The sequence below is a fragment of the Diadema antillarum genome, unplaced genomic scaffold (genome assembly GCF_040938485.1).
Source record: "Diadema antillarum isolate AM-2024a unplaced genomic scaffold, OU_Dant_1.0 seq00001370_RagTag, whole genome shotgun sequence".
Lineage (NCBI taxonomy): Eukaryota > Metazoa > Echinodermata > Echinoidea > Diadematoida > Diadematidae > Diadema > Diadema antillarum.
The window spans coordinates 1346958-1371286 of record NW_027272131.1 but is presented as its reverse complement, the minus strand read 5'-3'; the positions used below and the strand labels follow the sequence as shown (position 1 = coordinate 1371286).

Here is a 24329-nt window from a genome sequence, read left to right as displayed (position 1 = left end):
AAAACATTGAGCCACGTGGTGGGTGTCAACATCTGTGTCCGAAGACAGCGAAATTCTCTGCCTTGTTTCGAAGGTGAAACCTATTCACTGCATGTGAGACTTCTGACATTCGCAAGAATAAGAAGGCTTAGGTATGATGATGTTTATTATTAAAAATTTGCCGACTGTAATTGTATTTTAATGTCGAAATACAACAATGCTTATGATTTTTATCGTGCCTAAAAGTAGTTGGTGGGGCGCCTCTGAGCTGAGCTGCTGGCGCATGGCATGTAGGTTTAGAGTACAGTGCCAAAGTACATGCATGCATGCCTGCGTGTTAATGCATGCATACTACGGCATGCAGCACGTGTAGTGAGGGCCAGGTTGAGGAAGGTCATCTACTGTATCTGGCTCTGCTCTGATGCTCGAACATTCACATCAATATTGAATGTCAATGTGAATGACAATTCATACTAGCTAGAGCCTATATTAAGGTTTTATCAGTTGGACCTGATAAAACCTGACTAAGTCTAGGTCTATACCTAACTACACGCAGCGCTGTCGCGAAGCGACAGCGCTGCACCTCTATTCCTTCGCGGACGTTGTTATCGTTTACTGTTTCCTTCATGAATATCTTTATTAATCGTGGAAAACTAAAATATAAGGAATTATCGTAATCTATGACCATCATTCAATAACCGGTATGCGATTTTTTGTTTAATTACGTCTAAAACTTACCGAAATCTATGGCTGAAATCAGGTCTGTAAACGTCCTTACTGCTTCACTCCTCATCTGCGTGTTATATGAATGGCATTCACTCTCGTATACTACAACGTAGGTAGTCGGGGCGGAAGTGATGAGATAGTCGGATGACCCCGACTAAAAAAGTTCAAATCATTGCCGGTGCAGCACGCGCGGATCTACTACAAGCTTTACGTAACACATGAAACGCACGGGCGCACGGGCGTACGTAAAAAGCAACCACTTCTGAATGCGCATGCGTGGTAGTTTGTTGCTTTTGTGAAGCTCTCGAAGGAAAAGATGCCACCGCACGATCTACTCCGAAAAATTCAACAATAAGGTCTGGATACCAACAAAACGCCGAATTCAACTCAACCATCAGGAAAATACGCTGTAGGTAAGTGTTGCAAATTATATTACTCTTAAAATCATGCAAAATAAAAGGTATTTTATGTGATTTTGCCGTCAATAGTGACGGTCGTTTACAACGTTGAAACACTAACACATGTCAGACCCTGTGCGCAGCACAGTGTCTGGTCAGGCTAGGTCTATACCCAGTGGTGTATATACAATGTAAATAAATCTGTAAATCTGTAAATAAATTGTAATTAATGTAAATTTGTATTAAAGATAATATACCGTAGTTATGGGTAAACTCGGCCTAGCGGGTAAAGTCGGCCGCCAGCGCGCACAGTACAATTTTATGTACTGTGCGCGCTGGCGGCCGACTTTACCCACTAGGCCGAGTTTACCCATAACTACGGTAATGTAAATAGCACCAGTCTGCAAGAATCTTCAGTCTATTGAAGGAGGCAGACTTAATCAGAAGAAGACGAATGTAGTAGCAAAAATTAAAGGGTAAAGTTACCGTCCTAACTATAACTGTTACACGGCCCAGTCGCTGTAAGGGTAAAATAAAATTTGTAACACTAACAGTAACACTACAGCTTACATTTTCATGAACAGCTAAAGTTTACTAGGAATCCAGATCTACTACAGGGGCTGCGGAACGTTTTTCAGTTTGGGGGGGCTGCGCAGCCGGGGGTGTTCCCCCTCCCACGGTGAGAACTTTTTGCATTTTTATGTTGTAAATGGTGCAATTTGATGCATGTTTTCCGTCTTTTATCGACTTGAAACGGCCCCACTTGTTTAAGGTAGCAGGATATTTTGATGTGGATTATTATTGAACAATTTGCCTATCAAGTCTTGAACCCCCCGCTTACACGTACCGGCGTAGCCTGGATAATGACCTTGTGATATTGGGAGGGCGGTGTATGCCAGGGAGCGAAGCGACCGAGTCCAAGCGAACTTAGGGAAGGGGGGGGGGGTAGGGTGTGGGAGGGGGGTGTTCCCCCTCCCAAGGTGAGAACTTTTTGCATTTTTATGTTGTAAATGGTGCAATTTGATGCATGTTTTCCGTCTTTTATTGACTTGAAACGGCCCCACTTGTTTAAGTAGGGTGTCTGATCGCGCACTGCCAACCTTCGGACAAAACGCGCCCCTATCTTACCACACGCAAGCCCCATAGAACACAATGGAGTCGCGCGCCTACGCTGTTTTGACCCTGCGTTTTGTGCTAAAAAATCGCATTTATTGCAAAATCCCCGGTCCATGCCGCTATCAAATCCTAACAAATTTGGTATCATATGAAAGAGGAAGTTTTGCTCCATAATCTGTCAAAGCGCTGGTACATGACTCCGACGATAAATTGGTGTAAATGTCGTTAGAATCACACCTATCTCGATATCTCGGCGTCTGCTTCGCTACTTGTACCAGCGTGTGGCATGCGAGTAGTTTAGGATGTGCTGAATCCGATGGTGAGGTCGGTTTTTCGCTAGCTCCACGTCTTGGACGGGGGATATTGCCTAGAAGATACCCCTTGCAATAACTTTTTGATCTCAGCGAACGTGTTAGGCGTGGCTTCGTATGCAACAACCATAGTAACGTCCGAGCAAATACGCTCATACATATGTAAATCTACACGCATTCGCCGCCACATGGCGTGCATGCACCTAGCTCGCGCTCTGTGTGTGTGTGTGTATCTCACGGACCTACACGTGTAGGTCAGCAGTGTGTCTACCGTCGCAAGGTACTGCCTAGTAGCTACGTAGCTACATACAATGTAGTTCGCTAGATCGCTGTGTGTGTGTGTCTACTTACGAGTACGTGCGCACACCCATGCCACGCTGAAAACAAACTGAGCTAGCTAGCTAGCTGTCACGTCGCTTCGCTTGCGATAGTTCTACAGCACTGAGTTCTATGGGGTTACGATTGCCCAGCATTCACAATGTGCATGTATGTAACACGCTCGTAAACCACCTGGCGCATCAGTTTCAACGTAGTCAAAGTACATGTACTATTACTGGATTGATAATGATCATAACAGGCCTACATTGTATGAGTTAGGAATCCAAACGAATGACCATGTAGAGTCATATATTTTTTTTTTAATACTTCAATAGAAAAGTGCACTAACGATGCACGAGTTACAGTCTTTCTCGCGATCTTATGCAGCACAACAGATAGGCCTAGGCTACACGACGCACCATATCAGGCAAGTCAATTGTGAAGCGGTACCGCGGTGGAAGGTAGGTAAAAATACCGATTTTTACGACTGAACTTCCAATCGACAAAAAAGGGCAAACAACGATTTTGGAAGCTATACTCTTCAGCCACGAATGGTGGTAAAGTGGCACCAATTCATGGCTAAATAGCCATATAACATTTTCACATGAACTGCCATAGATCTCGACAGCATCGACGTGTTATGTAGTCGTCGCATTCAGTATACCTAGCCAGCTAGCTGTGTACGTACGTGTGTACACACGTACGTAGTGTAGCACATATAGCGTGTGTGTACAGTGTGTAGGTAGTACAATACTAGTAATACACTCAATTATGCACGCTCGCTAGCTCGTCCGCCGATGTTAGCTGGGCCGGAATGCATGCGCTACGTATTCATTCATAACGCTGAGCGCTGTATACGTACGCACAACATGTATTATGACGACACGAGGGGGAGTGGCTTCTGCGCTGGTTATGCGTTTTAGCAAACCGCTGTACGCTCATTAACCGGTCGCTGGCGATCTGCACGCGAATGCTACTTATCGGCCTTGTTTGCAAACATGATTTGGACACATTTTCGTGCGTGCTCGTCTAAAAAAAGTTGTAATATTGCAGTGATTTGAAAATTGAATTTCTTGAGATAGAATAATTATTTTGCCATGAAATTTGAAATATATGCTAATGACATATTTTTCTTTCATATGAAATAGTTTATAATCCACCTTTTATAGAATTTCAAAAGTTGCAAAAATGCTACAGACACCCTAGTTTAAGGTATAGCAGGATATTTTGGTGTGGATTATTATTGAATAATTTGCCTATAAAGTGGTAGCATATGAATAAACTTCTTGTATAAATTTATTGTTACAATTGATTTCATGAATGTTGTCTGTTAAGCAATCAAACAGAAAAGGCAGGCTCATGAGGGTGTATATACAAAAGGGATATTTCTCCTCCTACACAAAGGTGATTTTACATTTTCAGACCTGAAATTCAGCGATCTGGTGCAAACTTTTGGTGCAATACTTGCATTTTTTTCTAGCTCCCCCAGCCCCCCCCCCCTAAAAAAATATATATATTTATGGAAATAATTTAGATTTTTTCAGGAAAGTGTTAATACTAAATAGCAAAATCACGGCATTTAGCTCTTATTCCGCGTGTGCATCATCTGTGTGTATGTACAAAGTCTAATGAGGTAGAGGGGGAGGGTGTGGGAGGGGGATGCCCCCTCCCAATCGACGGAGCTTTTGCGTTTTTGAAATCAAGATAAAGCGATCTGAAGCACACTTTTTGTGAGAAATTCGGGTAATGTGATTTTCCCCCGATTTTTCCCCTTTCTTTTTTTTTTTTTCTTTGATTTTTTTTTCACGATCAAAAAAAAGTGTGGGGGGGGGGGCTACAGCCACCCAGCCCCCCCCCCCCCCCCCCCCCCCCCGCTTCCGCTGCCCCTGTACTAGACATGTCTAATTTTAGTACGTCCTACTATAACATGAGCTAGCTCTAGACCATCTAACCGTTGGCGTTAGACCTTGTCCGGGCCTAGATCTACTTGATATTTGAATAAATCAAATGGTGATGATGCTGCCATGTATTGCTGGTTTTGGTGCATGCCATGCTCCTGCAGTCATGGCATTAGGCATGATGCCAGGAATGAGAACAACTCATCATGTCACGGGAAATTTTTTACTCTCCCACTGCACTGGCCCTGCAATTATGTTATCTGTAAAAGTGGATATTTTTGCGCGACTAATTTTTCGCACTTAGCCCAGTAAGAAGAGTTTCGCGTGTGTTTAATTCCGCGGGATCAAGACAGTTAAAGACTTAAAGTACGGGAACATATGGCATGCAAAAATATTCGCGTGTTTTTATTTTCGCGTTAGTTTCTGGTTGCACGAAATGCGCAAAAATTTCAACACTGCGATAATTTCCACTTTTTTACAGTACGGTAATTCATTTTTAACTTCTCTAGGCCTTATAGTTATAGAAGAATTGCAGTGTAAGTTTTATTTTGAATCGTCATACAACTTAAAGGCATAATTTACCATTTGCAGATGAAACAAAAACCCAGCATTAGTGCTTTAAAATAGTTCTAAAATGTCAGTTAGGGATAGAAACAACCACAATGAAAATTTGAATCAGTAAAATTGATGTTGGAAAGAGTTCCTTATGTCCCCCCACTAGTTTGCAAAAAATGGATAGATTGCTATTTTTTTTACTGGTAATGGACTAAATAAAGGTTATAAATGCCATTTATGGGAAGACTTCCCATAACCTTTATTTAGTTTATTATATTAGTAAGGGGGAATAGTGGTTTGTTTATTTTGTGCAAGTTGGTGGGGGGGGGGGGACATAAGGAACTCTTTCCTCGATGTTGAGTATTGTTAAATATACAAAATGTGAACATTAGGAAATATTGATAAAAATGTTTCCAGACTAAATTAGATCATCTACAGTTACGGTTTATTGAAAAAAATACTGATATCTCCAAGGTTATATTTGAGGCATTATTGCAAACATTTTATATGGGAGGGTGTTTTGTGGTACAACAGACCTACACATATGCATGAAAGGCGATATCTTGAACATTTTTCAAATCACTGCTCCCAAAGGTAAACTGGACCTTTAAGATTTCTGCTTGTCCAATTTCTACCTTTTTTATTTGCTTCTAGACGGTCTACATGTAAGTAGTGCTAACTGATGTTATTTAGGCCTATTCGTGATCCTCTCATCCTGTTGTTTTCCCCAAACTTGTACACATTGTATACTCTAAGACAGCTGTACATTGTACTTTTGAGAGTTTTGTGAGTTTTTACTTGATTATCGGGTGCATCATTTTGCTGACATATAAACACACTAAGACCCCCAGTTTTCAGCAGGCCTCCAGAATCCGGACACTTACCACCAGCCAGCAAATTCTATTGTCACAACGCACGCATTTCACATCCAAAAATCCATCCAGAATCCCAAATTTTGCTGTCAAAAGACGCAGAATCGGCGCAACCGTTCCAAAGTGCGTGCAAATTAAGGCCCGTGTAAGAATCGTGGTCGCTGAAAAAGTGCTAAAAATCGAGAAATGCGCCGTTCTGTTGCAAGATTTTTCGCTTATCGCAAGCTAAGAGTGTCATGGTATCCTCAAGATTTAAGAAAAACAAGATCTCCGTACGTGCTGATGCAATGACTATTGTACAGGGGTTGAATGCAAGAGCCGACTAGCCAGAATTCGGACACCACCAGGCGTCGCAACATCCGCGATGCAACCTTGCGCCCACAAGGTATGGCACGGCGCATTTTTCAGTGGCCTTGTATGCGCATTAACATTGAATGCGCATAGTATGCGTCCGGATTCTGGTGGATTATTAAGGTGATAATATTTTTTGATTTAGTAAAATGTCATGATGTATTTAAGAAAATCAACACTGAAATAAAAGTAGTTTGATGTATTCAACATACATTGTTGTACATCTAGGCCTAATTTTTTATGTTATTTGAGTTGAACAAATGACAGTTTGATTTTGCTACAACACACATTTCCCGTAGATGCTTTCACGAGTATGCTCGGGACTCGTCCTCAATGGGTTAAGTGTTCGAAAACTGGTGGTTCTACTCTACATGTATTAAATTCTGAGATGAGTTTCTGATCATGTGATGCATGATTTGTGTGATGATGTGCATGTGAAGAACATGTTTCCAATGTATTTATTTTCACATGAGTTATTGAGTTTCAGCTGCAGACTTCTGCCTTTCTCACATCTCTTGTGGTACCATTCTCTCATCTTTTCCCTGTACATTCGAAGTAAAGCTGATCATGTTTACAGTGTGTTGTGTTTATTTTTGTATACTGTAATTGGATGTTTGGCTGCCATTTGATGTATTGTGAAGGAAGTTTTGCCCCTTTCTCTTTGCACTGTATTGTGTATAGTTGCTGTTTGTCTTGCAGCCACTGAAGTGGTGGTACTTTGTGATTTGTTCGCTGAGGTGTTTATCTCAAGTGATGATGAGGATACCAGTTCTTCAATGATACTGTCCAACACCCCCATGTAGGGGTATGGAGGTACCTCCATGGTAGGGGCCAACCGGACAGTTCTGAAGGCAAAGGACCAAGTAGCCTTCGCCAAAGGACTTGATTAATGATAATGATGATGATGATTACTGCTGCAGGTGTTAAGGACAGCTTGCTAAGCAGGCCGTTACTTCTATTGACATCCCTCATCGCCTGTCAATCTGTGTTTTTTCTTCCAACGAATCATGAACACAAAAGACCCATATTCTGACAGATGCATACGTTGTGTAAGTGTACAGCTTGAGGCACAAGTCTACGTACAAGTGTTCATTTGTAGGCAAAAACTTAGGTGTATTTTGTGCATGGCAGTGAAATGTAGATTGTTAACTACAGTACAGTATATTCCAAGTGTCCTTGCAAAGAGCAATAAACTTGAGACGAGATCGAAACTCAGTCATTGAAACCCTGAAGAGAAACTAAATGTATTTACATAAGTGTATATGTATGTCCCTGTCTAATTGAACCTGGTACCAGTATTGCTTGAGATCACAAGTTCATGAGAAGTTCATGACTTGTTTTAGTAAATGGCTTTGATGATGATAAAAGCATGGCCTTGGGGAAGTGCAGCATGGGCCAGCGCCAAATAGTAATACCAAAAATGTTGCCCTAGATTTATAGTACCACACAAGATACCAGTATAAAAAGATAAATGCGAGCTCAGGTAAAGGAACAGGAATTTTATTGCTTGTAATAATAATTTCCCATGGAGTCAGCGTCCTGCTAGCTCAACAATGAGGTTACATGTATCATAGATTTTATAATGTACGCATACCATTGCCACGGTTGGTGTACTATACAAACATGTACATATACATTATATGATTTGCCATAAGCCATTGCACACAAACAAATTGAATTTCCTACATGAATAACTTGTGAAATGATCTTAAATTCATGTACCAAACCTCGGGGTTAGTGGAGCCCTCGTGGGGATATGCTAAGGGTGATTTCTATGACAGGTTGAGATTGTGTGGTGTGAACAATCAGCTGTATAACAGTAATGGACCAAATGAAAGATTGGGTTTTCTTCTGTGTTTTGTGTAGATGAGGTGTCAGTAATCCTTATAAAAGGTGGGTTCCTCCTTTTATCACCACCACCGTGTAGTACTTTTATTTGGGATATCTCGGCCATTTCGACTCTGATTTTCATAAGATAAGTTTTAATTGTCCCCGCCGAACGAGTTCGAGCAGGGGACTATGAAACGGGCTCCGTACGTGTGTGTGTCCGTCCGTCCGTCCGTGCGTCCGTGCGTCCGTCCGTGCGTCCGTGTGTGCGTCCGTGTGTGATCAAAATGTTCAATTTGCTACTTCTCTGTCATTTATGAGCCAATTTTGATTCTGTTTGCTTTATATGATATCACTACATGGGAGCTTTAAAACTTGTACACAGAATTTCAGTTGTGACCTTTGACCTTGACCTTTGACCTATATTGTACATTTTGCTACAAAATGCTACTCCTTCGCCATTTCTAACCCGATTTCGATTCTGTTTGCTTTATGTGATGGCACTAGGTGAGGGCTTCAAAACTTCTACACAGAATTTTGACCTTTGACTTCTTTGACCTTTGACCTTGATTTTTGACCTATATTGTACATTTTGCTACAAAATGCTACTCCTTCGCCATTTCTAACCCGATTTCGATTCCGTTTGCTTTATATGATGGCACTAGTTGAGGGCTTCAAAACTTCTACACAGAATTTTGACCTTTGACTTCTTTGACCTTTGACCTTGATTTTTGACCTATATTGTGCATTTTGCTACAAAATGCTACTCCTTCGCCATTTCTAACCCGATTTCGATTCCGTTTGCTTTATATGATAGCACTAGGTGAGGGCTTCAAAACTTCTACACAGAATTTTGACCTTTGTCTTCTTTGACCTTTGACCTTGATTTTTGACCTTTATTGTACATTGGCTACAAAATGCTACTCCTTCGCCATTTCTAACCCAATTTTGATTCCATTTGCTTTATGTGATGGCACTAGGTGAGGGCTTCAAAACTTCTACACAGAATTTTGACCTTTGACTTCTTTGACCTTTGACCTTGATTTTTTACCTATATTGCACATTTTGTTACAAAATGCTACTTCCGGCGGGGACATATATTACGCACCGCGTAATTTCTACTTTTCCTTGTTCCTCTGAGAATTATATGCTCTTTGAAAGTTTGTAAAAGTGGTATAAGTAATTATCTCGCAAAAAGTTAAAACCTGAATCCCCATTTCCACCAAAGCTACACCATCCCTTTAAACAAGCAAGTGCCTATTGGTAGGTAGTATGTCTACTTGCCCCACAGTGAGATTCAGCTACCCCTGGGCAGGTGTGTTTGTAGCTCCCTTTAGGTGAGTAATAACCACCCCTTCTGCTGTACTCGGCATGCAACCAGGGTGACCAGCAGTAGTGTGGCAATGGTTTCAGATGGCAAATATTGCTCACTGCTGTACAAAAGAATGACTTGAGAATGATGTCTTCCAGGCTATATTGTAGTAGTCATAATATGACTCACTCCATACATGATACTCATGCCCATATTTTCTAACACACCGCCCCTGCTTTCTCAGTACGGTGAACTTGCTCTTCTCATACTTTTCTTCTTCTCTCCTCTGCTCTTCTCTGTCATAAGTTTATTTTACTCATGGAAGAAATGTTTTTGACATAATCTTGCTTGTTCTAAAGGGACACCCCATGATAGAATCAAGCACAGATTTGTGATCATTTCCTTCACACCAGCAAGAGCTTCGGAGTATTTAATTGCCCCTGCTGTTTGACATTATAGTGGTGTGTAATGATACTCACTACATTGTGTATACCTGTAAGAATGATGAATAATGATCTTCAACATACTTTTTATGCCTCCGCCACGAAGTGGTGCCGGAGGCATTATGTTTTCGGGTTGTCCGTCCGTCCGTACGTACGTCCGTACGTACGTCCGTACGTACGTCTGTACGTCCGTACGTCCGTACGTCCGTCCGCTTTCGTTTACGCGATAACTTGAGTAATATTGACTTGAATTCTACCAAACTTGGTCCAAGTATAAAGTATGATGGGGCAATTACTTGATTAGATTTTGGGCGAAATCCGCCGAAGGTCAAAGGTCAAAGGTCAAGGTCAAATCATGAAATTGTATCCTTTTACGCGATAACTCAAGACTGGATCAAGCAAATTTCACCAAACTTTGTTGGAGGATGATGTATGATAGGACAATTATTTGATTACTTTTTTAGTGAAATCGGACTGAGGTCAAAGGTCAAAGATCAAGGTCAAATCCTGAAATTTATCTGTTTACGTGATAACTCAAAACTGGATGAAGCAGCTTTCACCAAACTTGGTCCAAGGATGATGTATGATGGGACAATTAGTTGAATAGATTTTAGTGACATTGGCAAGAGGTCAAAGGTCAAAAGGTCAAGGTCAAATCCTGAATATGTTGCTATTTCCCCCCATATCTATGCAATGCCCAAAGGTATTTTCTTGAAACTTGGTGTAGACATGTAGGCCCCTACTACTGCATAAAGATTCTCCAGAGTTTCATGTCATAAGGTCAAAGGTCAAAAGGTCAAAGGTTAAGTGAAAATGTAATATCACTTTTCTCACAAATGGTTCAATGTATCTTCATGGAACTTGGTACATACGCATGTACTGACTGGCAGAGATTATCTAGGGAATTTAGGGGTCATAGGTCAAAGGTCAAGGTCAACTCCTCAATATTTTACTATTTCCCTCATACACTAGTATATAAAATGCTTGCATTATTAGTTTTCTGACTTATATACATGCATTACCTAATGGAGATTCTCCAGGAAATTTCCAGCCAGACTGTCAAAGGTTGTCAAAGGTTAAGGGTCAATGGCCAGGTTTCAATGCCCCCCCCCCAAAAAAAAAAAAAAAAAAAAATCTATTTTGTACTGTTATTACACTCTTTCTTCATACCTTGGAAATTACTCAATGCATAAACTTATAAAAGGGTCTGTCAGAATTCAAGTAAAAATTCTCAATTCCCCAAATATGTGTACCTGCACTCCCAGTTCAAGGAAAGTGATCATTCAAGTCATTTCTGACAAACCTGTCATATTTTTATTTTTTTGCCAGTTATGTGAAACTGTCATGGATCACACATTGTGAAGACATTGTACTATACCCCTATTGGGAGAATCATGCATTATGGCGGAGGCATCAGTCGCCATAGCGACATTTCTAGTTTTTTTCTAGGTTGTGGTATCTTGAACGATTCTTCCTTTGTGACGTTAAAGTAATAAGGAAGATTATGTTGTGCGGAAGAATGTTTGTGTACATGTGTGTGAATTATATTATGTGGAGGTTTACCATGTGGCTTGTGTATTCCTGATTGCTTTCATGTATGCATAGACAGACGAGCGAGGTCGCTCCAAAGGCCAAGCCTCATGAATGACAAGCAGGGACTGCTGCGCCTCATGCGCAACGAGGGCTATGACCTCAGCAAGTTTGAGCTGGTGGCCATCCCGGAGGCATTCTCTGATGCGTCCGACTGTGACCAGATCGCCCACGGCAGGCTGCTGGAATATGACGGGATCCTGGAGGAAGAGTGTGACAGTGAGGATAGCGAGTGCTACATGAGGTAAGGACCTTTCCTTGAAGGAAGAAGGAAGGAAGGAAGGCAGTGGAGGAGGAGGGGAAAGAGAAAGAAGAGTGTAGAGCAGAAGATGGATGAGAAAGATGAATGAAAAGGGAGGGAAGAAGAGAAGGAGGGAGATGAATGTGAATGAGGAGTAAAGGAAGAGTACAGCAGTTGGAGGAGAAAAGAAGGAAAGGGTAAAGAAATAAGGGAAAGAACAGGAAAAAGGAGGAAGAGGAAAAGAAAGAAAATTGGGTGAGGAAGAAGAAAAAAAATGAAAGTGATGGACGAGGAAGAAAAAGAAGAAGCAAAAACATAAAAGCAAGTAGGAAGGAGAGGAAATTCGTAGGTGAGTGAGAAAGTAAAAGAAGAGAAAGAAAAAGGGTGAAACAGAACCCGAGTTTGGCTTTTTGGGAGGAGCACAGCAGCAGCAATTCTATGTTGCTGAAAATTTATGTTATGAAGAAAAATCTGTTTGTGTTCTGTACATGGCGTCAAATATTTATGCAAGCAACAGTAGCGTATCAAAATGTTGAATGCAGTTGGAATGACTAGAAAAGCGTGACCTCCTATAGTCTAATTCTCACATTCGACACATGGATTGGCACTATGACCTTTTGTGATCTTGCAGCGAGGCGAACGCGGCTGAAGAGTTCAATGTGACCATCGAGCATGTTGGGGAGGACCTCGGGCAGGAAACCAGCGACATCCATCTTCTGGACGTCGAGGAGCAGCATGGCTCCACGAGGCAGTTTTGTAAGGAAGACATCCTGGATATTGGTAAGTCCTGTATGGAGAGGAAGATGTCCAAAGGACGTCACCTGTGACCTTTTCGAACCACACTTTCAGGATACTGTACTGGTTTAAAATCACGTTAATTGGAAGGGTGCCAACTCTAAAAACTTTCTGCTGTAGTGATGACTAGGTAATGATCCCTCCTGGTTGATATAATATAATGATCTTTGATTTGGCACAATACAAATTGAAACATAAGAAAAAGGAGCATTTCTGTACATTATGTTTCAGGAAGATTTGTGACCTAAAGAGCTATGGAATGCAATGCAGGATGCTGTTATTGTTTATTCCTGACCTCCTTAACGAAAACCCGCGACTCTCTTACAGGGCTCCATGAGAGAGTCTCAGGGAGTAGTGTCCCTGCCCACCCGAGCTACTTTTCCACCACATTTCTGAAAAATCGTGGTAGAGGCGCATTCCTCAAGACTACTCATGTCAAGAAACTGAGATTTGGGGTGAGCAAGATCATGCTTCTCGTAGAAAACCCAGCTCCAATAAACCCTCATGATAAAGTGACAAGTTATTTAGGACTAGATTATGTGGACGATGGTGTCGAGCGTAGTATGAGCACCTGAGGGAGAAATTTCTTTGTGACAATCTGCGACCCACTGCTCATTGTCTCTTTTCGTTCTCTGTCTCTGTAACATGAAGGAATCGAAGCAAGCGACCTCAACAGTCTGCTCGAGCAGTTTGAAGAGAGCGAGTCACCAAAGAAGGTTGCCGAAGCCCCGCCGGCTGTGTGCACAGATCTCCCGCAAGTAAAAGAACCCAAAGTGTGAGTTCAATTCTAATTGCTTCATTTGAGTATCCAGCAAACAAGAGGTGCACTTATAGCCTCTTGAGGCAATTCATCATGTCTTTAGGCAGTTCTTTACATCTGTAGGTGAAATGTAAGTTCTGATTTTTATGAGGATTTCAGTGTACAATATCAAGCTTTGTTCATTTTACTTGCATTTGGGATATGTCAATAAGCTTGGGTGACACTTTTATTTGGCATGTAGAGTCCAGCTGTTTAGATAAAATGCCTTCATGGAAATCACCGCGTCCTAATAATTTCTTTAACCCAAGTATTCCGTCATGCTATGTGCAAAAATTAGCGATTACAAAGATTATTTGTTTGATTGGCTTGACATTGAAATTGTGAAATTTGTAATGTTGGTGGTACTCATGTGAACTATGATTTATTTTTGTTTTTATTTAAATGGCCCTTATTTTCATCAACTTTACAGAAGCAAAGATCCAAGGCCATTTCGAAACCCAGAGGATGTCATCAAAAAAATTGCACCAGTCAAGAGGAAAGCTGCTATTCTATTGGAAACACAAGCACTGCCGCTGAAAAGGACAAAGGCTAAGGCGGCAGTGGAAGGCAGGAAATTGTCAGACACACCCAATGTGAGCCATGTTCCACAAGCCAAGGGGCCTGTGAAGCCCTCCCCTCAAGCAGAAATCCAGAAGGCCATCCACTTAGCCAGGAGCAACACATCATCACCCATCCCTTTCAACCTCAAGGCTCTCATTCCGGCACCAAAGTACCTGAGCATGGAGCATGACTACTGTTTGAGCCCTGCTGCCTCGGAGAAGAGCAGTGCGTCCGACGTCGGTAGTCACATGTCCAAGGAGGAGCGGAGAGCCTACTACAAAAACAAATACAGAGTGAAAAAGAAACTGCAAGGATACGAAAGCCCCAGTTTGAGTCCGTCGGTCAGCAGCTCCCCTGCGAGCATGTCACCGGCCAGTGGGTCGCCGAATTCCCATCAAGAGGAAGCAAACGAGCAGGCTCCCGCTGCAAAGACGCTTTGTCCAAACCCCGTACCTTTGTTTGATAAGATACCCGCATACTTTTCTAAGAAGCTGCTGGTCGGCATGTACAAGGAGATTGATCAGGACAACCCTGATAAACCAGTGCATCAAGCCTTTGATCAGAGCATCTTTGTCATGAATAATAACACTGAGGTGAAGGAAAACATGCATGCCGGTCAGGATGGTGAGCGGAGCTCGCAGTCTCATTTCAGGCGTCGACGCCGGTCTTCGCTGCGAAGATCGAAGCCTCGCAGAAACTCGCTCTCTTCCCAGTCGGATTACAGCTCATGTTCTGATGACTCATACAGGAAAAGTGATGGTCACAGTTCCCCTCTGAACTCTGGGTCCCAGAGCTGGGGCCGGAGGAGGAGGAGAAGAACCAGAAGCAGTGTGTGCTCTGCAGCCTCCCGATCACGCTCACGATCTCGTTCCAACTCCCGATCCCTTTCCCGCTCTTCGTATAGTTCCCAGGATTCCCGATGGCGCTCTCGCTCACGATCATTCTCGCGTTCAAGGTCACGTTCACGCTCGTACTCTAGGTCCAGGTCGCGCTCTTACTCCAGATCACGATCCAGATCGCGATCGAGATCATATTCACGGTCGCCCCGGTACTCCCGATCAAGATCAAGAAGCTTCTCGCGGTCACGGTCAAGATCCTTGTCGAAGTCAAGAAAATATTCAAGACATACACGTTCATATTCTCGGTCACCGTCTATTTCACCCTCTAGAACTCGATCATCAGTGTCTCGTGGAAGATCATTGTCAAGAGCAAGATCAGGGAGGTCCAAGTCACGTTCAAGACGGAAGAGTGGCAGAAGTGAATCAAGGTAACCATCAGTTTAGATATCAGTATTATCATACATCTATGTATCTGAGTATCTGTCAACATACAGGGTTACTGTAAAACGAGGAATGTTCGCGTGCATTTTGATTTTGCGAATTTAGCAAGCGCCAAGATTCGCGAAATTAAAATGCACTCGAAAGTTCTTATCAACACTATATGCATTAAATGCCAGTGGCAGTTAGCGAAAATTTCATGCCACAAAAAAGGCCGTCGGCTCCAATTCGCAAAAAATTCATGCCGCGAATATATCATGTTTTACAGTAAGTACAGATTGTATGCTTATGAGCCTTGGCACTGTGTTTGTAAGATTTTGATCTTGCACTTTGCAGAATGGTGTTGTTAAGTGTGTAAGCTGAAATGTTGAAGTAAGGATTGTAGACATGAGAAAACATTTGAGAATGCACAGCAGGATAAAGGTCAGTCCGTAAGATCAAGGTCCACATGAGTGTACTTGATCAATAAGTAAGTGTAAAGGACAAACTTGTTGAACAAGGTGATCTTGTCAAGTAACTATATAATGGCTTATTGACAGATGTGTGTTCAAAGCAGATTGTAAGGTCCAGCATTTTGATGTGATACCCTGAAGTTGGTGGTGTTTCTTGTTTTTTGACAGTGTGTGTGTACTACATAGATTCCTGATTGTATCTGAACTTGAATGAAGAAGCAATGCTGCTTTTACTTGATCAAATAATTTCTATGGGCTCACATGGTAATAGAACCCATATCCCTCTTCTATGACCCATGAAATATTTGTTACATTCTACATTTTTTTTTTACTGCCCAGAAGGACGGAAATGGCAATTCTTGATGTCTTAAAGATCGCATATGACATGTTGTTAAGATGTTTCGAGTATACAGAGAATGAGCAGAAAGAAAAACAGGAGTCTGAACACCCATCTTTTTGCCTTCCACACAAAAGGTCGCGTAACTGCCATGCATTTGGTCCCTCGTTTAACCCGGATGAAGTCAAATACACTGAAGAACAGCTGCAGGAATTTGTGAGTAAAGTCGTGGTGATAATGATTGTTGTGTTGAAACTTGGAATAGTAATTGTGGTTTTGTACATGACCATGCTTTATTATCCATGGAGATTTCAAGTAGCACAGCCATGTTCAGCTTAATGTTTCAAGCTTTAAACCCAACAAGCCTCAAAATGTGACGGATGCATTCATCAGATTTTCTCTCACCAAAGTGGATGGTTATTTCAATGCTTATTGAGCCGTTGACCGGCTACCAGTCATTCAAATAAACTTCTCATGTGCATCACTTTGAAATACCATATGTCCCCCAAAAAATTACAATGGTACCCTCCACAATGGTAACTATAAATATAGTGAATCAATCCAAATACAATTTTAGGGTATGAAAATATAGCTTATCACCCACATCTTATAGAAAACCCCATCCGATTCGCTTCAGTGGTCAAAGAGAAATGAGGAGTTTTGTAGAGCATGTCAGGAATCCCTTCCCTCCAAGTTCTGTTCATTTGTGTTCACACATTATGCAATTCCAAGAGCACCCATGCACTAAATTTGGAAGAATCAGACTCATGTCATGCTCTACAAAGACCCACATTTCTCTGTGACCACTTGACCAAATTGAGTTTTCTGCAAAATATAGCTAAGACATTATATTTTAAGACCCTGAAGTAGCATTCAGACAGTCTAATCATATTGGAAGTTTTCAATGCAAAAATCTGGTTGTAATCTTTTTGGGACATACTTTACAGACCTGAGAGTTTGGTCGCCTCAAAGTATTCTATTTCTCTTTCTTTTTTTTTCTCGAGGAAAATGTCATTCTTTGAAATAATATCCCTTCTCAGTGTTTCGATTGGCACTGGAGCACAATGTGTTTACACTACAGCACTTATATAGCATTTTTCAAAATGAATGCAAATAACAATATATTGTTTTTGTCTGTTCATGCTTCATTGTAAGGTCATAGCGCACAGAAGATATTGTACATAATGTGCAATTATGCAAAGTTTATAAGTGAACTTTTATATTCTTTTTCTTTCTTTACTATGATTGTTACTATGTCCATTATGAATGTCCAATCCTAACTGAAGGAAACTTTCTGTTTTTGTTTTGTTTTGTTTTGTTCTTTGTAACATGGCAATTAAAGATGGAAGTTTACAGTATTTGTCAAAATAACAGGTTCAGGGATGTAAATGCTGATTTTGTTTTTTGCCCCATTTTCTTTCATTGTATTTTCATGATATTCCATATGACCAGTTCCATTCTTTTCAAAACATTTATATGCTCTCATCAGAAGCTATTAGCAGACGATTTGAGATCTTTGATTGATGTTCTCCATGCAGGCTGAAAGGCGAGTGGTATATGTTGGCAATATTGATGCTGAAACAAAGAAGATTGACCTCTACGAGCAGTTTTCCAAGTTCGGTACTGTGGACAAGGTCACTCTACACTTCAGAGAGGACCAGTAAGTTTATCCTCTCTCTTACAGTCCTTGGAATTTGTCCTTCCAGCATAGTGTATGTATGATTATTATTGTTTTTTTGCCAACAACATGAGAGGGATTCCCACTGAGTATCAGAAGCCATGCGTTCACTAGCCCAGCTGATTTAGAGGCTAGTCCTGCATGTCATTATGGCTGAACAAAGACGCAGAACCAAGACACAAATAGTATTGTACTGTAGTTAATGCCATTACTGTATATACCATATATTTGGCTTGTCAACTTTTTCGCAAATTTGGACTTCCAGGTGATTTTGCAAGTGGTTAGATTTGCGGTTGTGGAGTACAGTACTGAACAGAAAAATTATGCATGCACATACATTGGTGTCGGGATCAGACTTGGATGTTTTCATGTTTTTAAATTTGCGAATAGCACTGGACAAAACAAAAATTGCAAAAACGAAAACCTCACAAAATATTCGTCCTGTACAGTCTACTTGTATGTGCCAGTTTTCATCCACAGTAAAGGTCAACTGCTTGCACCCTACAGGGGTGTTCAGATTTCCAAGATTGTCCAACAGCCACAGAACTTGCTCAAGTGAAAATAACTCTGCCAATTCAACCCCACTTTAATGCTCGGTTATGTGGAAATTTATGATGGAAGAAAGCATTCGTTATCCCGTAAACTTTCCTCCATACCTTCTTTTATTTCGAGCATACACCATATGTGTTGACACTGTATGTGAATTTATATGGTATTGAGGGGACAAGTGGAGGATGTAATGTTATGTGTAGAAAGCTGAGCAAAATTTGTTTGACTGTTTTACATGACGGTCATAATGGTCACACATTCTTGCTGACCATTGGTTTTAGCCACACCATGCCTTTTTAGCTCACCTGAGCCGAAGGCTCAAGTGAGCTATTGCGATCGCTCTTCATCCGTCGTGCGTCGTGCGTCGTGCATCGTCCTTCGTCCGTCGTCCGTCGTGCGTAAACTTTTTACATTTTCATCTTCTTCTTGAGAACCCCGTGACCGGTTTTCACCAAACTTGGCAGGTATCATCCCTAGGGGGATAGGATCTCAATTTGTTCAAATGGGCACCATGGCCCACCTGGGGGACCCCAGGGGGGCCCAAACACCCTAAAATTAAGGAATCTTTAAAAATCTTCTTCTCTAGAACCAGAAGTGATAGGGCTTAGTTGATACTATGAGTAAGTACATTGATGACTGTAGTTTCAAGTTTGTTCATGGGGGAATCAGGGGTGCCCCCCTTGGGACCCAGGGGAGGGGGGGTGGGGAGGGGTCCTAATGGGGCCTAAATTGTACATTTTCATCTTCACTTTGAGATCGCCATGTCTGATTTTCACCAAACTTGGTAGGTAGCATCCCTAGGGGGATGGGATCTCAATTTGTTCAAATGGGAACCATGGTCCACCTGGGGGGGGGGTCCCCAGGGGGCCCAAACCCCCTAAATTTCAGGAACCTTTGAAAATCTTCTCAAGAACCAGAAGTGATAGGGCTTAGATGATACTATGAGTTAGTACATTGATGACTGTAGTCTCAAGTTTGTTCATGGGGTTGGCGGAATCAGCTGTGCCCCCCCCCCCCCCCCCCCCCTTGGGACCCAGAAGAGGGGATGGGGAGAAGTCCTACAGTTGTAATGGAGCCTGAATTGTACATGTTCATCTTCTTGAATTTTGACCAAACTTGGCAGGTAGCATCCCTAGGGGGATAGAATCTCAATTCCTTCAAATGGGCACCATGTCCCTCTTGGCCCCCCCCCCCCCCCCCCCACATTAAGGAATATTTAAAATTGTCTGCTCTAGGACCAGAAATGATAAAGCAAAGTTAATATCATGAGTTTGTACATTGATGACTTTAGTTTCAAGTTTGCCCCCCTGGAGTTGAGGGGAGGATCCATATGCAGACCTAAGTTTCCAATGTTATCAGGTAAGAGTGTGCAAGAATGCATGGAAGGTGAAATTGCGATACTCACGTGAGCGCGTGACCCCCGGGTCTCTTGTTATGTAAAGTAAAGAGTGTTAGGGATTTTCACTGCTGTCACATTGTACCTCTGGACCTCTAACTACATTATCATCTGTATATTCTCTCGCCTACAGGGACAGCTATGGTTTTGTGACCTTCCGGTATAAGTGTGATGCTGTAGCAGCAATTGCAGGTAAGCTCCAAACTTTGATAAAGGCTCTGCAATGCTTTAAGCGGCATGTAGTATTTTAAAAAGTTTACCCAGTTAATTGAACAACTTCTTGTTCTACTAGAAGGGTGTTAGCGAGCTTGAATTCGAGCTTGACAGTGCAAAATGGGGATTTTTAATGATAAAAATTGTATTTTTTTTGTCTGTGGTCTGAGAATGTCTTTAGTGATTAATTATTGGCTCTATAATGTATATTGATCCCTTTATAGCTTTCCTTTCCATCAATGTCAAATTTCCATAGACTGTTAACCTTTGGATTTACTGGACTTCTTCAGTGTGCAAGGAATTGAATGGTTATTTGCAATTTTACATGGAAATTGAGATTAAGCAATTTTCCCTCCCAATTTTGTCCCATTTTTCAGCGGGGAATGATCCTCATGGACCGCAGTACGACCTGTGCTTTGGAGGAAGGAGAAAGTTCTGCAAGACAAAGTATGAGGACCTTGGTGAGTGGAGAGTTCCAGATGTTTGCAGGACATTGTCTGCGTGTGTGTTTCCATAAACCGCTTCAGTATCGGCAATACTGTAGTGTTACTCCAGGATACAGAGGATACATTTTGCACCAGGCATATGCCTGTTTTTTTCAGAGTGTTTAAAACGAATAGAAAAAGCACCCTCTTTACGCCCTAATGCACCTGCCCATTCTGGATATTTAGGATCTGTACATACGTGAATAGTTTGCACACTATTCAAATGGGGAAATTTGACAGTTTTTATATGTATCATCGGTTGACCAGCTGTTGCCTATGAACTGCATGTTTTTGTTCTCCGGGGCTACCATTTTTCCTGTACTTCTGAGAAAGATCCTCAAACTGAAGTGAAATGATACCTGGGGTGGTATTCTGAGGTCATAATTAAGTCTCTAATTAACTTCATAATTTAAGTCGAGAAGTTAATAAGCCCTTAATCATGGGCAAAATCGGTATTCTGAGGACGTAATTAAGGTATGATTAAGTCCCCTATAATTATCTTTGGATCCTCCCATCTAATTGTTATTCCAGCCAATCAGACGCGTTGTTAGAAGCCAAAATGATGATCACGCGCGCAAATATGCCCTCAATGCGCGCTCCTCCACACACCCCCTGTAATTACTACACAAGAGCTCCGTGCGCACACTGCGGTCTTTGATTGAAACCCTTCACCTACGCACGTGAAGAGTTCACATAAAATGACAAAATTCCCCGAAGATCGCCTATATTTCTTTTTTTCTCTGAATTCTACGGATACCATGACAGCAAGACTCAACCTCTCCTCGGTTACTGAAGAGGGTAAGCATCGTTGTTGCCGAGAAAAAACTCTGTAATGCGTGATATCGGAGTAGTTAATGACACTCTTTAGTATCATTGTATCCCCCGAACAGAGTTCGGAGGATACTATGGATTTGGCCTCGTCGCGCCGCGTCCGCCGCCGCCGCCGCCGCCGCCGCAGAGATTTCCTTGTGAGCGCTCTACCAGCTGCATTTGTTTTCCGATCATCTTCAAAGTTGGCATGAAGGTGTATTATGGTTAGACGAAGACGCCTATTGTTTTGGTGACGGCGCCCTCGCTGGTTCCGTTTTTATACATGAAAAGGTAAATCCAATAGGGTCTGCTTGTGAGCGCTCTACTGGCTGCAGTTCTTCTTCGATCATTTTCAAACTTGGCATGAAGGTGTATTATGGTTAGACGAAGACGCCTATTGTTTTGGGTGATGGCGCCCTCGCTTGTTCCGTCTTTATACATGAAAAGGTAAATCCAATAGCGTCTGCTTGTGAGCGCTCTACTGGCTTCAGTTCTTCTTCGATCATCTTCATACTTGGCATGAAGGTGTAGTATGGTTAGACAAAGACGCCTATTGTTTTTGGTGATGGCGCCCTCGCTTGTTCCGTCTTTATACATGAAAAGGTAAATCCAATAGCGTCTGCTTGTGAGCGCTCTACTGGCTGCAGTTCTTCTTCGATCATCTTCATACTTGGCATGAAGGTGTATTATGGTTAGACGAAGACGCCTATTGTTTTGGGTGATGGCACCCTCGCTGGTTCCGTCTTTATACATGAAAAGGTAAATCCAATAGGGTCTGCTTGTCAGCGCTCTACTGGCTGCAGTTCTTCTTCGATCATTTTCAAATTTTGACATGAAGGTGTATTATGGTAAGACAAAGACGCTTATTGTTTTTGGTGATGGTGCCCTCGCTTGTTCCGTCTTTATACATGAAAAGGTAAATTCAATAGGGTCTGTTTGTGAGCGCTCTACTGGCTGTAGTTCTTCGATCATCTTCAAACTTGGCATGAAGGTGTATTATGATAAGACAAAGATGCTTATGGTTTTTGGTGATGGCGCCCTCGCTTGTTCCGTCTTTATACATGAAAAGGTAAATCCAATAGGGTCTGCTTGCGAGCGCTCTACTGGCTGCAGTTCTTCTTCGATCATCTTCAAATTTGGCATGAAGGTGTATTATGATAAGACAAAGATGCCTATGGTTTTTGGTGATGGCGCCCTCGCTTGTTCCGTCTTTATACATGAAAAGGTAAATCCAATAGGGTATGCTTCTTGATGCTGTGGGTTCTGGGGATACATGTGCTCGGCTGCGCGACCCGCCGAGCACGAAATTTCTAGTTAAGGTTTACATTAACTTTCATACTTAATTACACGCTCAGAATACCGATTTGTAATTAAATCTGTGATTAAGTCCTCTCAGAGGTGTACGCGCATTGATACGCGCGAGCGTGTAAGACTTTCCCGCCAAAACGCTTGTTGTCATGGTAGTTAATAAACCCCCCTACTTAATTAAGCTCTCAGAATACCGATTCGCTATTTAAGTGCTAATCAGACACTTAATAAGCCCTCAGAATATGGCCCCTGGGTGTAGGAACTCCTGTGTAAGCTGTTATTTTTGTGAATTTCGCGAATTGCTATTGGACTGCAAATTCATCAACGTGAAAATGTTGCCATGTGCTTGGGTAATCGTGCATTTACAGTAGCTGTAGCCTCGGTATCAATTCACGAAAACATCTGTGACTCTGTACGCAGAAATAACAGCTTATACAGTATGCTGATAATGATTATAGAAATGTAGCATGCTGTCATGAGGTCAGTAGCGATGATTATAATGATAGGAGTAACGATAATATGATGTCAGATAAATTATACTCCAAATTTATGGAATTTAAGATTTGTACAGCATGTTGCATTCTTGATTTTCATATTCTTTGTCACATTTATTTATAGTAACAGGTTTATTTTGCAAGTACTCTTTCATGATTCCTTGTCTCTCTTTCCCCCTCCACAATCAGATTCCCTGACGAAGGCCTCGGAAGAGCTTAAGTTTGGTTACCATGGAAATGCGAAAAGGGTGGAACCAGCGGCAGAGGAGAGCGAATTTGATAAGTTGCTCAAGGCAGCCATGAAGACCACAAAGAAGAGATAACAGTACCCAAGTCTCGGTTATTCCCAGTATTTTCTTTTTCCCTTTTTATATTTTACACCTTATGGTCTATATAGTAGTGGTAGTTATCTGTTATGTTATCATCCAAGTGCTGGAAGTAAGTGTGTGAGTGTGTGTGATTACATCACTGTCTGTAGAGGCTTTGAGCTGTGGTACCATGAGGACAGTATGCTTTGTAAACTGGGACAAGATTTTTGTTATGCAAGCATGATTAATGTTTTAATGTCTCAGATATTCTCAATGCTGTAATTTAAAGCAAACAAAAAATAGTCAAAGCAGCAGCAATTTCCAGTGTGCCTAAGCTGTAATCACAAGTTAAAACAAACAACAACAAAAAACCAGTCATGATTATTATATGAATCATATTGGTCAATCACATTTGATATGGAGAACATCACAATGCTCGAAGGTTGCCTTGTTGTGTAGGATATTCCTCTTAAATGTAGTACTAGTGGTAATGGTGATATTAGCTTCTGTAGAAAACTTCTTTTCTTTTGCCTAAATAAGAATTGTGTAGTTAGAATCATGAAATATGAGGTCTATATTAAGGCAGTTAATTTGTGGAAGTAACTACCTTTTGGTAATCTTTTTGATCCTACTACTTAAGCGCTGTGCTGTAAAGTTGTGCAAGGAATTATGACCAACACTTGTACTTGATGTACTTCAGTGCTTGCACATATCATTTCAAAATGTTGAAGGCTGTAAGAGAGAATTTATAGACATATCACGGCAAAAACAAATGTGCATGCCCAAGTATGAATTATGTCATCTTTAGAAGCACTTACTTTGGTGATACTCAGAGCAGATGTGACCGTGGTACTTTGAATAATGTACCACAATGTGTGGCATACTCAACACCACCATTTTGTGCAATGTGGATGGTGTTGGGAAACTTCC

At 41.6% G+C, this 24329-nt stretch overlaps 1 protein-coding gene across 1 annotated transcript; it reads left to right on the top strand.

Annotated features, from left to right (window-relative positions):
- Positions 1-24: 24 nt before the first annotated feature.
- LOC139708725 (uncharacterized) lies at positions 25-23414 on the top strand. Its single transcript, XM_071620659.1, has 11 exons — positions 25-131; positions 11712-11940; positions 12569-12717; positions 13384-13507; positions 13962-14088; positions 14161-15359; positions 16296-16374; positions 17697-17818; positions 19915-19973; positions 20372-20455; positions 23281-23414. The coding sequence occupies exons 2-11, from the start codon at positions 11747-11749 to the stop codon at positions 23412-23414; spliced, it is 2271 nt and encodes a 756-aa protein (XP_071476760.1). The 5' UTR covers positions 25-131; positions 11712-11746.
- The last annotated feature ends 915 nt before the right edge of the window (positions 23415-24329 follow it).

What these genes read in the sequence shown, in the direction of transcription:
- LOC139708725 (XM_071620659.1), top strand. Translation starts at nt 11,747, where the DNA reads ATGAATGACAAGCAGGGACTGCTGCGCCTCATGCGCAACGAGGGCTAT. An exon ending in GATAGCGAGTGCTACATGAG is followed by an intron (nt 11,941 to 12,568) that starts GTAAGGACCTTT and finishes GTGATCTTGCAG; the next exon opens with CGAGGCGAACGCGGCTGAAG. An exon ending in CTACACTTCAGAGAGGACCA is followed by an intron (nt 17,819 to 19,914) that starts GTAAGTTTATCC and finishes TCTCGCCTACAG; the next exon opens with GGACAGCTATGGTTTTGTGA.